The following is a 16,063-nucleotide window of genomic DNA, read 5'->3' as shown; positions in this document are numbered from 1 at the left end:
AGCCGACACACCCCAGACTCCCTCCAGCAACGCCGAGACACACTAAGAAAGCTGAGAGAGGGCTGGGTGAGAGGTCACGTTCCTGCTCTGAGAAGTTCCAGCTGAATCCAGAGTACCTCTCCTGACAGAGCACAACTGACACAAGTCAACCTTCAATTCACAAGCGCCGACACCGCCGCGAAAAGTCCTCATCATTAGGAAGATCATTTTACACCTATATATTCTTTTAACGTGGTGAAGTTTAATAGCTTTCATTCCAAAGCATAGAAAAGGGAATTAAGAAAATATATAATTTTTTAAAGTGAGAATGTTAACAATGGCCATTAAAAGGGTAACCAACATCTGTGTCTGAAATCTCGACTTTTGCAAAGAGTTTTGTAGGGGGCAGATAAAACATTAAGAAAAGTGAACACCCAGTACAAACAAGAACATCCAATGTTTGGGGTTCAATGCCTTACACGTCAACTTCACAGTACTTTACTGCTCTCAGGAGGGAACCCACATGTTCCCGTGTGTATCTGGTGCTTTGACATAAGGAATGTTCCAAATCCAGGGCCGATCTGGGGGGAAAAAAATTACATAAGTATAATACTGATTTAAATAGGATTACAGAAAATTCACCCACCTGACAGGATAAAACTACTCATGGGCCGGAGCCTACAAAGCATGAAGAGCCTTTTCTGAATCAAGCCCCGACGAGAGCCCTTACAGGTAAGAGCTTGTAGTAAAGGTTCACGTTAAGACACGGGTGAGTGAACATGGGAGCAGGCTGAAGCCCGGGGTGAGTGCTGGCTTGCCACTTACGTTGACAAGTCACTTCACCTCTCTGAGCCTCAGTTTCCTTATGTGTATCTAAGTCGTGGAGCTGTCAGGAGGATTAAATGAAATGAACCCGTGTAGTGCACAAGACGCAGTGTCGCACACAGAGAGAATGTAACAAATGAGGGCAGCTCATTTTCTTCTTTTAAGAACCTGGAGAAACCAACAGTGACAATGGGTACAGTCAAAGGCCATTTTTCTGCTCTCAGCAGCTGGTCACGGTTGCACAGAACCAAGAGGCCCAGCGTCACATCCCTGAAATGGTTTTGTTCTGTAACTTAAGGCTAGTGATTGATAAGGCAGAAAGGTCCCTGTATAATGACCGTAGACCCACGTTGAGAAAAGCAACAAGCCTTGGAATGGTACAACGGAAAGGTGACCTAGGCTCAAATCCTGCCTTCATCCTTCTCTGCAGCCTGAAGAAGGCATGTGGATTTTGGCCTCAGGTTCCCTATCTCTGAAATGGGAAGTAATGACATTAGCAACCTCCCAGGATTATTGTGAAGCATGAATGAGAGAACATCTGTGAAAGTTCCTGGCATGTTGTAGGTGCTCAATATGTGTGAACTTTTCTTCCTTTTAACTGATGTTTCACAAATTGAAAAAATTGGAACAAATCTCTTTTACCACACATGGCTGCCAGAGTCAAACCATTTCAAAAAGAACCATCATAATATGGGTAGGGTGTAGGGACTTCCCTGGTGGCGCAGTGGTTAACAATCCACCTGTCAATGCAGGGGACACGGGTTCAAGCCCTGGTCCGGGAAGATCCCACATGCTGCGGAGCAACTAAGCCCGTGTGCCACAACTACTGAGCCTGCGCTCTATAGCCCGTGAGCCACAACTACTGAGCCAGTGCACCACAACTACTGAAGCCCGAGCACCTAGAGCCCCTGCTCTGAGAAGCCACCGCAATGAGATGCCCAAGCACCACAACGAAGAGTAGCCCCTGCTCTCAACAACTAGAGAAAGCCCACGGGCAGCAACGGAGACCCAATGCAGCCAAAAATAAATCATTTAATTAAAAAAATATATGGGTAGGGTATAAATACACTGCAAGGATTAAAAATAACCCCCCATACTATTGTTCTGAGAAATACAGAGAGATGGAAGGGCTGCATGCTTATAGTAAGCTGGCCACTTGGCAGGTCAGCTGAGATGGACCATCCCACTGCAGCAGCTGCTCGCCGCACCGCCCGCAGCCCCGGGGGAGGGTTTCTCCTTTTCTAGAACAGAGGCAGATGGTACCTTGGAGGCCGACCGGCAAACAATGGTATCTGTTGCTCCTTCCACCCAGCCTCGCTGTTTGTTTTGAATAATCACAGGGCAAGTATGCAAATGGCAGCTCCCAGCAGGAAGTGCAGGAAAAGAATGCCAAAGATGGCAACAAGTTATCAGAACCCTGTTCTCTCCCCTTTGGCCTTGAGATGGTTTGAAAGCATGAAACCACACTTTCTGGTAATTAAGTTTCTTAAGAGGTACAGGACTAGCAGGGCTGGCAACTTGACTCCGCGGCTACTCACTGGCCTTAAGAAAGCACCCACTCTCTTCCATTGGAAACACCATCTTCTGTGGCTGGACTTCCCCTTATTTACCTCTTTCCCTGCAAACTGCTCTGTTGGGCAATGTCTGCTCTGCTTCATCCCCCAGGCAGAAGACCCCCCAATCCTTGCTATATGAATAGCCATTAGAGAGATTCTTCACCAGTGCAGATCTGTGACACAGACATTTGCCAGTGAGGCTGTAACTTAAAGACCACCACTGCATTTACAGTGGACCCTTGAACAACTTGGGCTTGAACAGTGAGGGTCCACTTATATGCGATTTTCTTCAATAAATACACACTACACGATCAGTGGTTGGTTGAATCTGGGGATGTGGAACTGCAGATACGGATGGCTCACTATGGGGCTTGAGTATCTGTGGATTCTGGGATCCAAGGTGGGACCTTGACCAATCCCTGGCAGATACCAAGGGATGACTATTCCTTTCCCTCAAATTTAGCCAACGATGACCAAGCGAGGACCTGGAAACCACGCTCCTGGCAAATCCCCAAGGCTCTGCTTTATAAATGAGCAAATGTCTGCACCTCCCGGGCAGAGCCTCTCCATGCCAGCTGCAAGGCCTTCCACTACCGTGGGGGAAGGCCACAAAAAGGGCCAAGAGGAAGGCGAAGAGGGGGGTTATGATTCTGTTGTGCCTTTTTACCCATTACTACTGGAAATCAGCCATTACCACTCACTGGCTCAGATGAAGGCCTGTTTTAGGCAATCCTCCTAAACTGTCCCGTGAGAGAACAACTTGCCTCACATGATACAGTCACATGTGTATGTGAAATACTTGGTAGTGCTGGCTAGATGCCTGGTACTCCGCTAGCCAAACATGAAGGCCTCTCAAGTTAACGGTCCAGGGGGCAGCAGACAAGCAGGCACGCCCTGCTGCTGGGACGCTGAACCCCACTGTGTCTGTGCAGCAGCTCCCTGACTGGGCTGATGTGGGAATTGCTGGCATGTTTTTCTGGGACCCACCCCTGGAGAGCTCGTTTCAGTAGGTCTGGGCTGGGGCCTGGCAATGTGCACCTTTGTCAAGGTCTAAAGGTGATTTTCACAGAATCTGTTTGGGATCTGAGGCTAAAGGGGATGAAAAGCGCCTTTTTTTTTTTTTTTTTTTCCTGGAATACAATGAAAGGATTTAAAACAGGAGAGGGAACGATCAGAGGAGCCTGGCAGCAGCGTGGAAGATGGCATCCAGGGGGAGGAGTGCAGAACCAGGGAAATAAAGAGCAGCACAGTCCGGGTGAGAGTCCGGGTGAGGCCTGTGTTAGGGCCACGGTGGGGGAGGACGAAGGACAACCTGGGGGGCATGGTTCCCTCTGTGTGTCCCTGTGGTCAGGGACTGCATGCTACAGTGTGTGATTTACAATGTTAGCGATTTTGCTTTGTAAAAGTTTTCTTTTAAAAACACAGTTCCTGTTGTAAAATGGGTTTGAGTACATGTAACTTTTCATGGGAGGAGTAATATAAACTCAAGGAGGGCAAGGATTTGTGCCTGTCTTGTTCACTGATCTATTCCAACCACCTCGCTGGTATCTGTGCACAGCAGGTTCTCAATGATACACCTGTGGGGAGAGAGGATAAGCAGCAAGCAGGAAGCAGGTACCCCTGTAGCTGAGTCTTTGTTTCTGTTTAATTTGATCAATTTCTTGGTGTCAGGATGTCTGGTGGTCTCTTGTATCCAACCATGATTTGTTCACATTAGTATATTTCTCTGCTAAGCTTTTCTTATAGTCTCCTGACTTAAAAAATACTGAAAAAGATCTTATATATGTTGAAGTGGCTTGAAAAATCACTTACTCAAATGCAGTGCTTTTTTTTTTTAAATTTATTTATTTTCGGCTGCGTTGGGTCTTCATTGCTGTGTGCGGGCTTTCTCTAGTTGCGCTGAGCAGGGGCTACTCTTCCTTGCGGTGCACGGGCTTCTCATTGTGGTGGCTTCTCTTGTTGCAGAGCACGGGCTCTAGGCGCCCTGGCTTCAGGAGTTGTGGCTCACAGGCTCTGGAGCGCAGGCTCAGTAGTTGTGGCGCACGGGCTTAGCTGCTCCGCAGCATGTGGGATCTTCCCGGACCAGGGCTCGAACCCGTGTCCTCTGCACTGGCAGGCGGATTCTTAACCACTGCACCAACAGGAAAGTCCCAAATACAGTGCTTTTGAAATGTTCTTAACCACTCAACTTTTCCAAGCACTGGTAAGATGCCCTTTTTTTTTTTTTTTTTTAACATTTATTTATTTTAGGCTGTGTTGGGTCTTCGTTGCTGTGCCCGGGCTTTCTCTAGTTGTAGTGAGTGGCGGCTACTCTTTGTTGCGGAGCGCGGCCTTCTCACTGCAGTTGCTTCTCTTGTTGCAGAGCACGGGCTCTAGGCATGCGGGCTTCAGTAGTTATGGCTTGCGGGCTCTAGAGCACAGGCTCAGTAGTTGTGGCGCACGGGCTTAGTTGCTCCGCGGCATGTGGGATCTTCCCGGACCAGGGATTGAACCTGTGTCCCCTTCATTGGCAGGCGGATTCTTAACCACTGCACCACCAGGGAAGCCCAAGATACCTTTTTTAAGGTGCACATGACTCCCCCGGAAATGGTGATATCTGAATCCCTGGCATTATTCTACATGCTAGTAAAGCAGTGTGGAAGGTAAAATAGTACTGATAAAAAAAACTAAAATGTTGCAGTCTCTCTCGCATATGTCTTTCAAAGGAAATGCGTAAAAAATAGAAAACTCACTTAAACAATGGAAAACTTCTGCTTGCTGGTCAAATAAAAGGATTACCGTTTTCATTACATGGTCTAAGACACTACCTAGTTGTAAACATTTAAGTTCTTGGGAATGCTTTTTCTAGTGGAACTGAGGGAACCTCAGGATATTTTTAAGGCTCCTCTACCTCTTCCATTCTTGCTTTTACAGTCCTTTGGAGATTAGTATTAAAGGGAGGGGGTGAAATTCCAGCCAAGGTTCCTGGCTGCGGGTGGGAGGTACAATGCCTGAGGCCAGACTGCAGGAGGCTAAGCCTAAATAAGGCTGTCACAGTTAGTCCTTCCCACCTCCAACCTGTTTATTCAGGAGCACTCAGGTTGGGGGTGGGGGTGAGGGACATGAAGAGCAGAGAAAGGGAGAGAAGACAGAGGTGCAGCGCAAAGCCAGAAGGGGGGAAGGTCACTCACTGGGTCATGTCCTGGGTTAGGGACTGTCCTGCACAAGCCTCAGGCTCTTCTGAATGTCAGCTCATCAGGAGGAGGGGGAGGGATGGCCATCAATCCACTGTTATAACTGAACTGGACATTTAAATAACAGAAACAATGGCTAACAGAAATCAGCTGCTAACTCTGAGCTGGACGCTGGGTTAGATGCTTTCTAGACCATATCTCGGTCACTCTTCAACAGTGAGCTATGCACTCTCATGTTCTCATTTTGCAAACAGAGACACTAAGGCCTAGAGAATACAAACCACTGCCCAAGGTCACTTCATAAGTTGTCAGGCTGGCACACAAACACGGCCTGGATCTAAAGCATCTGTGGGTTGGAGGGTGGGGAGGAATGGTCACGGATTTCTTGAAATTCTGGTAAAACCTCTTGCTAGTGAAAAGTGAACGTGTGTGAACTTACAACACATTTAGAGGACTCAGAAAACTGCACGCGGCTTGGAAGGAAGGGAACAAGAATACCTTCCGAAACAGCATCCACACGACTGATCAGAGAGAGATGAAGTCACCTGGGCGAGGCAGGATGAACTCTGCCAGGTGTGCCAATACAATCTGAGAAATGGGTCCATCAGAAGGGCAGGTTTGGTTCACCACGAAAGCCAAAAGGGCGAGTGAGGGCGGGGGGGTAGCTAGAACCCAACCAGCATCGCTCAGGGAAGGAAGGGACCCACTGGGGCAAGGCTGACTCCGTTAGGGAATCCAAGAGTTTGGAATGTTAATGGGGTGGCATCATCAAAACTTACCAAATCAAAAACCAATTTCCCCTGTTCACATTCAGCCTTCTCTCAAAAACCACAGATTACAATCTGGCTACCTGTGTAGGCCTCTACCGTCCAGGGGAAAATACGCCAGCCACAGTGATATAAGAACCTGCCATTTTAAATTAATAAGCTTGTCCCGATTACGCATCTCCTCCGGGGTGAGCTTGGTGAAGTGTGAACTCACCCCAAAGACAGATTTTCTGGGGCTGAGCAGAGAGCCCTGCGGCCGGCGGGGCTGGGTCAGAGCTGGGATGAGGTGGTGTCCGCATCCCAGCCAGCCTTCCTCCCAAAAGCGCCGGCGACCTGGACCAATACCCCACTGGCTTTCTCTTGTGAAAAATACCTGGTCGCTGCCCTTGAAGTCCTCACCTAGCGCAGCAGTTCTCAGAGTGTGTGGCCTGGGGACCGACTTTTTAAGGGGGTTGGGGAGGGGGAAATACCTGTAAAGTCAAAATTACTGTCAACATAGCATTAAGCCATTATTTGTCACTTTCACGGGAGTGTACAGACGCTACACGACCTGTGTGATAACACAACAGAGCAGCTGTGAGAATCGGGCTGTTAACCCAGATAATAACGGGGTCTGCAGAAAAGGTAAACAATGCCATCTTCCAAACGAACTTGTTTTGGGGAATAGTCATTTTATATATTTTTAAATATACAAATGGGTTTATTAGTATCTTTAAATAAGTTAATAAATATTTAAAAATTTATTGGTTTTAATTGCTGATATGATACATATCAATAGCTATAAAAGCCACGTAAACAAAAGCCCTTTGTGGTCCTCAGTAATAAAATAAAGAGCGGTTCTGAGACCAACCAGTTTGAGAACTGCGGCTCCGGTGGCCACACACAGGGCAGCAAGGGAGACTCTGCAAAAACCTGCGCTTCCAGGGCCACCCACGAGCCAGGCTCCCAGGGAGAGCCCAACCCAATGGCTTTCCCTGGGCTCTGTTTGTTTCTGCTCTGGTACACACACCCAAGGTTTTCTTTCACCAGTGTCTCACCTTTACTTCCATACAGTTCTGGAGGCAGGTCATACGGCACAGGAAAGGAGGCTGTTGGCTCCTGGCTCCCTGAGAAGAATTTCTGTTTCACTCTGAAACTGTCCAGGCCCTGCAGACACAGAGAATCTATAATTGCATCTCATTTTCTGGAAAAAGATAGCAAGAAGCCATTATATTTTTATGATACAACAAAATTCAGAGCTATTTTTGTTATTTCAGTGCTATTTTTGATATTCAGTGGGTCAAATATATTTACAACACTCCCCCAAATATTCTTTCCTAAAAAATAAGAGGTCCAAATGTCAGAAAATAAATTATAGCAAAGTTTGCAAAAGTCTAATAAAGGATACAAAGACATAAGAGAAAAACAATTTTGGATGTTACAGCCCATTTCTACTAACCTCTGTGTACAGCAGCAAGGAGTGTGTAGAAGACACTGTGTAAAAATACCTCTGAATACTTTCGATATTGCCATCTATAGAAATGGGCTGCTCACTCTGGTGAAGAATGAAAGTTGCTTTCATGTATCATGAAAGTGTCCAATACGATGGGGTAGGAATATAAAAGTGAGAACTCTTCAAGACCCGTCAAAATGGAAGGTTTATCCCAGGAACTCGAGAATAGGCTACTATTAACTCTGGATCTGAATCAGGGTGCAACTATAGGTGCCACACCCAGGCCGATGTACACACTGCACTGCCTCCTCACACAGGGCCTGTCCGGTAGTGGGGGTGCCTACTACGTCGGCTTTGCCCTCCCCAGGCCTCCACGCATCGATCGCCTCCTGGCCCCCTTCCCGGATGATCCTGGCATTCTGTTTTTGCCTCATTCCTCTGGCCACCCATCCACGCACAGATCCACCCTTCTCATCCTAAATACCCACATATCAAACAGTGCTAACATCTACGAACCCACATAAAGAGCTACAACTACAGTTCTTCGGAAGATGAGGTAAGTGTCAGGGCTGTGTGGACCTGGGCTTTGGGCAACCTGAGTTGAGTCTCTGTGCTGGTATTTACGGGCTGTGTGAATGGCTCACATTTGCATTCATTCATCCCACACATTATTTCTTGAGTCCCTCTTTTGTGTCAGGCATGGGTGCTGGGCACTGAGTGCACAGGAGTCCGAACAATTATCACAATCCCTGTTCTCGTGGCATGTACAGTCTATCAGTGAGACATTAAACAAATGCATTTATAGAAGTAAAATAAATAACTACAATTTTTTATAAGCGCTAGAGAAAAACAGAGGAGTCCTAGAAGACAGAATAGTAGGCCTGTTTTAGATATGGGGGCGAGGGGGTGCTCAGCGGAAGCCTCCCTAAAAAAGTGACATTTTAATTAAACTCTGAAAAGTTAATAGTGTTTGGTCAGTTGAGAGTGGAAATAATAACGTTCCAGGGACTTCCCTGGTGGTCCAGTGGGTAAGACTCCACACTCCCAATGCAGGGGGCCCGGGTTTGATCCCTGGTCTGGGAACTAGATCCCGCATGCTGCAACTAAGAGTTTGCATGCTGCAACTAAGAAGTCCACATGCTGCAACAAAGATCCTGCATGCTGCAATGAAGACCTGGTGCAGCCAAATTAAAAAAAAAAAAAAGTTCCAGGAGGAGGGAACAGCATCTGCAATGGCCCAGAGGTGGCAAAGAGCTTGCGTGTGCTAGGAACTAAAAAAGATGGTCAGTGGGACACTTGGCCACTTATTCACTAGGCCTCAATTTCCTCATTTGTAAAATTGGAATAATAACTTTCTGGATGTTACCATATTAACATTTCTTACTTCAACACCTAGCACAAGTCTTGGTGCATAGCTGGTCAAGCAATTTTGAGCTGCAAAAATGGGATTAAAGTACCTTCCCTGCTTACTTTATAGGCGTCTGCATAGAAGCAAATGCAACAAGATGCACAAAAGTGCTTTGTGCCAGTGAAGACCTACAGGAAGGTAGGGGTGACAGCACCAACCAAGATGGTGGTTAGTAACTCCGTGAAAGGCAACACGTGACAGACGCCGGGCACAAACTCTAGGCAGAAAGGGAAGAAATGACCTCTTGCCAGTGGCAGGTTAAGAAAAGGGTCTGTAGAAAATATTTTTGCTGGGCCTTGAAAAATTGATGTAATTTTGATAGACAGAGAGCTGGTAGGGAAGAGCATCAGAGGGAGACCGGCATGACCAAAGGCGGAGCTGGAAAAGCAAAGAGCTGGCATTTCAGGGGGACAGCGAGTGAAGCAATGCCCAGGAGGAGAGCCTGGGACACCGGAGAAGAAACGCAGAGACAGGCTGCAGAAGGTTTTGAAGGAAGACTCCACGCTTCCACTGCAGGGGGCATGGCTTCGATCTCTGCTCGGGGAACTAAGATGTTGTATGCTGCATGGAGTGGCCAAAAAAAAAAAAAAAAAGAATTCGTGCCTGGGCAGATGGGATCGGATGGGGATGGGCGAGTGGCAGCAGTGGAATGCCAGGACGTGGCTGTATTCGCTGAGTCAGAGAACATGAGAAGTTACAAAGAAACACCACCTGAAACAGTGTTGCCCAGCTGTGAGCCCTGGGAAACGCTGAGAGCCCTGAACCCATGTGCTGGGCCCAAGGCAGGCTGTCAGAGGTGGTGCAGGGAGTACGAGGGGGAGTTAATGTGGCAGCTCTTGTCACTTGTATTAGTTCTTCCAGCCAGAGCCATCTTTGGCAACAGAGGGACAATAAAATAGTTTAACCAGAATGGAGAAAAGAGAAAGTAAAGCCTTGAAGACTGAAAGTTCTTGGGGATTTAGTGGCAGCATTTTTGACTCCGATTGTAGGAAAGAGAGCCCGCCATCTGGGGAGCAAATGAACCTGGGGCTGAGCAGGGCCTGAGGTGGCTCTCAGCCCTGGGACAAGGGCAGGGATGCTCAGGGTACCTTCCTCTGGAGGAAGGAGTTCAGGACATCGATCCATGATTCTGAGATGGTCTGTGCATTATTCCCAGAGGTAGGAGGCGTTCTAGACACAAAGTGCTGGGCAGCCTAGTCGGCGCCTGACAAAGTACGTACTCAGTAAACACCAAAATGCACCGAGTTCAAAGAGAGAAAATTTCTATCTCCCTGAAATACAGATGCCTGAAGGTTTGGAATACAGCTGCTGGTCTTTGAAATCATTAGATGATCTTTCCTATATTGAGATTTTTCTGAACCTAAATGCATTAGTCTAATCTGAAAGTTAAATACACTTAAATTAAAGGGACAACTCAAAAAGCATAATAAAACTGATAAATTGATGTTAGACATTAAAAGAATCAAGTCTTCAATTAAACATTTATTAAGCACTTAACTGTGGAGCAACAACAGCCAAGTGCTGGGTACACAGTCAAATGTACCTTGACATTAAGCCCCAAAGCCCTTGCAAGTGTTCCTAATCACAGGGAAAGCTACTGACTCCATGCTCTATGGCAAGTCAGGTTAATTTCGTAATGATGTGTTTATTGATTCATTCATTTAAAAGCAGCAGAAAAAAATGGGAAAAAATCAATACTCGGTTACCAGGGACTTATCAGCTTCCAGATCAATCCCAGAAGTTTCAAATGGCATCTTAATTATGAATGGGAAGTGCTGGCTCTCCGTCCACTGCAGTTTGTAGGCCACACAGCGTGTCCCTTCACACGGCCATTGGTTCCTGAGTGACAGGCCTGTATGACGGCTGCGGGAAAGGGGAGCTGCCGGGTTTCTTCTGGCCAACCACCTCTGCAGCGTTTGAGACTGTGCCGTTCTGGGCACAAAACCTGACCGTTTGCAACGCTGGCCTCAAGTCAGCGTTCAGGAGCACAGAGATCAGGATGGCCCACTGGTGAAGGACAGAAGTGGCAATTCTGGCTGCTGCTAACTCAGAAACATGGGCGTTTCGGACATGCAGTTCTGCCTAAGGGCCACAAAGGTGGGCTGATCTCAAGAAACTGGATTTTGGATGCTGTCCAGTCAGAAGAACGACTACAAAACTGGGTGCTAAGTAACTCTTTGGCAAATGTGTAACTAAAGGTATGAAAAGACGTTATCTTGATAGTACTGAAGGGAGAAAAGAAAGGAATCACACTGGGCTTCATTTCACAACAAACTGCCTTACTGTCAGTAACTCTTTTAAGATTATGGCCAATACCGAAATTTTTAAGACATTAAATGAATATATAGGGATTGGCATTTGTAGTTAAGGCAATAGACTTCTGTGAGTGAGAGCGAACGTGAGCCTGTGTGTACGTTTTAGTTTGCACAGAACAGCTACAGGTGAGCTATCCCACGCTGCAAGCTGCTCACGACGAGATTCGTGAGCACACTTAAGCACCTACTGCACCCGACACCCCTCAGACTAAATCCACGTTGCCTCTGCAGCCACTGTTTTGCACACGTGTTCTCCTCACAGAAAGGGGAGAGGGTACTCCGGGAACCTCAAGGGAGCAACACCAACAGACTTCACTAAGAGCCTCCCGTGTGCCGGCCCTCTGTGAGAGCAGCTCCCAGCCCAGTCAAGGAGACACACAAGTCATCGATGACAACACAGGGGACACAGGAAAAGCCCCGGTTCTTGAGGGCTGTGGGGCACAAAGGAGGGACCCCTGGAGCAGATGTGAGAGGCCGGTGGGGTTAGGGGCCTCAGGGGGTCGTTCCTGCTACGGATTAAGGCTGCTGAGAAGGGTGGTATGGTGGCTCATTCTACATGTCAACGTGACTGGGCCATGGGATACCCAGGTAACCGGTAAACATCACTCTGGGCATCTCTGAGGGTGTTTCTGCATGGGGTTAATATTTGAATCAGTGGACTGAGTAATGATGATCCCTGCCAACGATGCACCATCCAGCCAGTAGAGGGACTGAGTGGAACAAAAAGGCCGAGGAAGGGCTGCTTGGCTGGGACATCTGTCTTCTCCTAAACTCAGACTGGGACGGAAAGCATGGGGTCCTGGTCCTCAGGCCTTCAGACTCGGGCTGGCCCACACCACCAGCCCTCCTGGTCTCCAGCTCACAGACGGCAGAGCTTGGGACTCCTTGCGCTCCAAAATCGTGTGGGCCGATTCCTCACAGTAAGTCTCTTTCTATGTGGATCTATATATCCTATTGGTTCTGTTTCTCCAGAGAAGGCTAAGGGGCCTGGTCCAGAATGAGAGGCAGTCGCTCTGTGTGGCTGGAACACGAAAGGCCAGGATCGAGAGGGAAGAGGTCAGACCCGAGGAGTCAGGCCGCAAAGGGAAAAGCAGGCCATGCTAAGGAGTCATAGGATTTGGAGCAGGTGGGAGACATGACCAGATTCATGGTCTGGAGACGTTCTGGCAGCAGGGGGCTGAGCAACTTGGAGGTGGCCTAGGAAGTGGGCCGGGAGGCAGGTCTGGCCGCGGTGGCAGCAGGGATGGCCAGAAGTGACAGATTTAAGGGAGCATTAGGAGTTGGGGATGACAAGCCTAGGTGATTAAACATGTGGGGGGAGAACGAGGAGTGGGGGATGACTTCCTACACCCTGAGCTGGGACAGTGGGTGAAGGCAAAGAGCGATTCATTCAGCATCAGAATTTTATAACAGTGTGGTGTAGGTGATTAAGATACGATTTTGACGGCATCTGCAAGGCCCTTCCCCTCAAGTACCTCGCATAATATAAATTACACTATAATCCTAAGGGGAGATAAGTTTTACAGATTCAAATTCTCTGAAAATTGGCCTGATGAGACCACTAACCCTGCTTAAAAACTGATGGCTTGGGCTTCCCTGGTGGCGCAGTGGTTGAGAATCTGCCTGCTAATGCAGGAGACACGGGTTTGAGCCCTGGTCTGGGAGGATCCCACATGCCACGGAGCAACTAGGCCCGTGAGCCACAACTACTGAGCCTGCGCGTCTGGAGCCTGTGCTCCGCAACAGAGGCCGCGACGGTGAGAGGCCCGCGCACCGCGATGAAGAGTGGCCCCCGCTTGCCACAACTAGAGAAAGCCCTCGCACAGAAATGAAGACCCAACACAGCAAAAATAAATAAATTAATAAACTCCTACCCCCAACATAAAAAAAAACCCAAAACTGATGGCTTTCCACTATTCGCATGGGACAAAGTCCACTCCAGCACGTCCTGCTTGCCACCTTCCTTCAGAACAGGACTCCAACCGCATAGCCCAGGCCACCCCCCGGCCCATTCCAGGCACGTGGAGCTGGTTGCCATTTCTCAAATATAACGTGCACTGTTCCCTCTGGCCGGGAGCCTCATCTCCCCTGATGGTGGGTTGAACACACATTCATTTTTCAAGACCCAGGTCAAACGTCATCTAAATGAAGCCTTCCCCAAGCCCCCCAGGCAGACTGTTCACTCCCTCTTCTCAGTCCTTATATTCTGGACACCCCACAGCTCTCATCACCTACTGTGATAACTTGGGTCTGCTTCCTTTACTTATCCACAAGCTTCCTGAGAACAAAGAGTCCATCTCTTCCTCCCTGTGTTCCCAGGAGGAGCCAAAGAGGACACAGGAGGTGCTTATGGAGCTGACTGCACAAGAGGTCATCTCAGGCAGCCAGATGTCTGGTGACGAGCCTGGCGTGCACTCTGCGGACGGACAGCCACTCCTTCACAAGCTAAGTCTCATTCTGTGCTCCTATAGCCTCAGCAAGATGACTAATTACCTCCTGTCATAGACCTTTAGGTTGCCGTCAAAGTGAAAACCATAAATGTTAATTCTGTGAGGGCAAACAAAGGTCTACTACTTTCCCAGAAGCTCCACGTAACAGTAAATGAAGCAGATGAGTTAGAGTGGCTTAAGGACAAAGTCTCCTATGTTGCAAGATCCCCTTTAACTGCTTTCTGCAGATAAAACACACATCAACCCACTTACAGGTGAAACCCTCTGGCAGTAAGTTCCTACCTCTTGAGTGGCTTCCTAGCTCACAACAAACCCCCTTTTCTGGAAACAGGCCCCGACTGGGGGACGGGGTTGGGAAGGAGAGAGGCATGCGGGGCAGACCCAAGCTTGCGCAGTGACTGTAAATGCAGAAGCCCTGGTCACAGGGCCGAGAAGCCATGTGGTGGAGTCACAGCAGGGGCAGCAGCCCAGAGAGTCCGCCTGCTGCCTGGGCCCTAGAGCTGGCCGGCCCGTCCCCCCCACGTCTCGGCTGTTCCCCCCTTCCTTTGATTCCATGACACTCCCCCTTCTATGGGCCTATGTCAGCTCAAGTTCGTGTCTATAAAATGCACCTAAAAGAACTCGGACACCCACTTTGAGCCCTCTGGGTTCTGCATGCTCAGGCCAGGTGCCCTCCTCACATGTCTGAGCACCCAAGCTCACACCTGGGACGTCTCTCAAACAAGGCGTCTGCTTCACTTCTATGACCTTCTTGCTCAACTCGACCCTTAGCTCCTTAGGAGACAAGGTCAAATACCTGTGTACTGTCCACACGTCTCATCTCAGCGCTCTGCTCAAGTCACTTATGATTTGCTAAAGGACACGACGATCCGCCCAGATGGGAAAAAGTCTGATAGCAGGACAGCGGCAGCGTGTGGGTCCTCGTTAACGCTGTGGAGCAAGCCTGCTGTAAAGCACTGCTCCCCGTGGGACCTGCATGTTGAGACGCCATGGAACCACCTGCTGGAGAAGCCACTGTCTCAGTGTGTCAACTACACGGGTCCCCCTGCTGGGGGCCTCGCTCTTGAATCTGCTGGCACAGGACGGGGTGGGGGTGGGGGTGTCCATTTTTTAATATTCTTGCCTGATGGTCTTTATAAATAACTAAATCTCTACTTTACCTAGAATGCACTCTAGTAGGACTCGCTCTTATTCCAAAAGTATAGGAATAATAGTCTAGTCTAGAGTCAGTTTGGGGATTCTAAATGATTATGCCCATTCTTTCTCTAATGTACAGACAGAAACAATATTAGAGGTAAAAATTAGTAGCTTAGAAGGGTTGAGTGGTCCTGGAAGTGCAGTATACTTTCCTAGCACCATTTTTATGATGAGGGATAAGGTCAGAACAGGTAGAAATGACTAGAATTTTGCAAATGCTGACATGAAAAGCCAAGCAAGAGCGACGCGGAATTTACTCCTTTACCTAGGTGATTACTGGGAGCTAATTCTAGCTGAGTTCGAAGCTACAGCCACTGTAATCACACCACATGACTGTGTATTATTACCCTGGTGCTGAGAATCTCCTACCTCCCTGTGATACAGCTGAGAGATCACAGGAGGATCAGTTAGAGACGGAGGCTTGAGAGCTAGATCCACTCAGCGGTGGAACCTTAGGGAAGTCACCTCCTTGTCTATGGAAACCATCTACCGACGGGGCTGTGGAGGTGGTGATCTTTAGCTGAAAGCAGCATCAGGATCTGCTGTTTGACTCTATGGGAAAGAAACAAAAAGTGCTAGAATCTGCTCTCAGGAGAGGCCCGTGGGACAGTTCAGTAGTGAAACCCTCTGAGACAGAGAAAAGGATGGATAAAGAGTGGTGAGGGGGGGAGAAAGGGAGAGGGGAGCTCTTCCCCAGAGCATGCGTGAGAAAAGGAACAGTGGGGAGGCCTGTCAGGCTGGGCAGGAGGGCAATCTCAGCTCGCCTTGAGACGATACCCACACAGCACAGGGCCTGGATGTAAGTCTCGGGACAAGCACACAGCACCCCCCTGGCTAAGTCTTCTGGTCCAGTCCAAGTGGTTTGCCATGGGGCTGCATCATGTGTGTGTTTAGCTCAACTAGAGCAAGTGGCAAAAAAAAGAAAAAAAGAAAAGCATTACACATCACATGGTGTGGGCAG

At 48.4% G+C, this 16,063-nt stretch overlaps 1 protein-coding gene across 4 annotated transcripts in view; it reads right to left on the bottom strand.

The window, feature by feature from the left end:
- Nucleotides 1–221: 221 nt before the first annotated feature.
- TDP1 (tyrosyl-DNA phosphodiesterase 1) overlaps nt 222–16,063 on the bottom strand; it is a 71,480-nt gene continuing 55,638 nt past the window's right edge. For 3 of the 4 annotated variants that reach the window (XR_007475406.1, XM_049705632.1, XM_004262329.4), the window contains 2 exons: nt 7,338–7,446; nt 222–560 (listed from right to left, as the gene is read on the bottom strand). Coding sequence is in view for 3 of the 4 variants with exons in the window: in XM_049705632.1 (XP_049561589.1) it covers nt 487–560; nt 7,338–7,446 (183 nt within the window). In the remaining variant the exon portion in view is untranslated. Of the gene's footprint in view, nt 561–7,337; nt 7,484–16,063 lie in introns of all 4 variants that reach the window. The other variant, XM_049705631.1, reaches the window with a different exon arrangement.

The sequence above is a fragment of the Orcinus orca genome, chromosome 2 (assembly GCF_937001465.1).
Source record: "Orcinus orca chromosome 2, mOrcOrc1.1, whole genome shotgun sequence".
Taxonomy (NCBI): domain Eukaryota; kingdom Metazoa; phylum Chordata; class Mammalia; order Artiodactyla; family Delphinidae; genus Orcinus; species Orcinus orca.
Note: the sequence above shows the minus strand (reverse complement) of the source record. Positions and strands in the feature narration are given on the sequence as shown.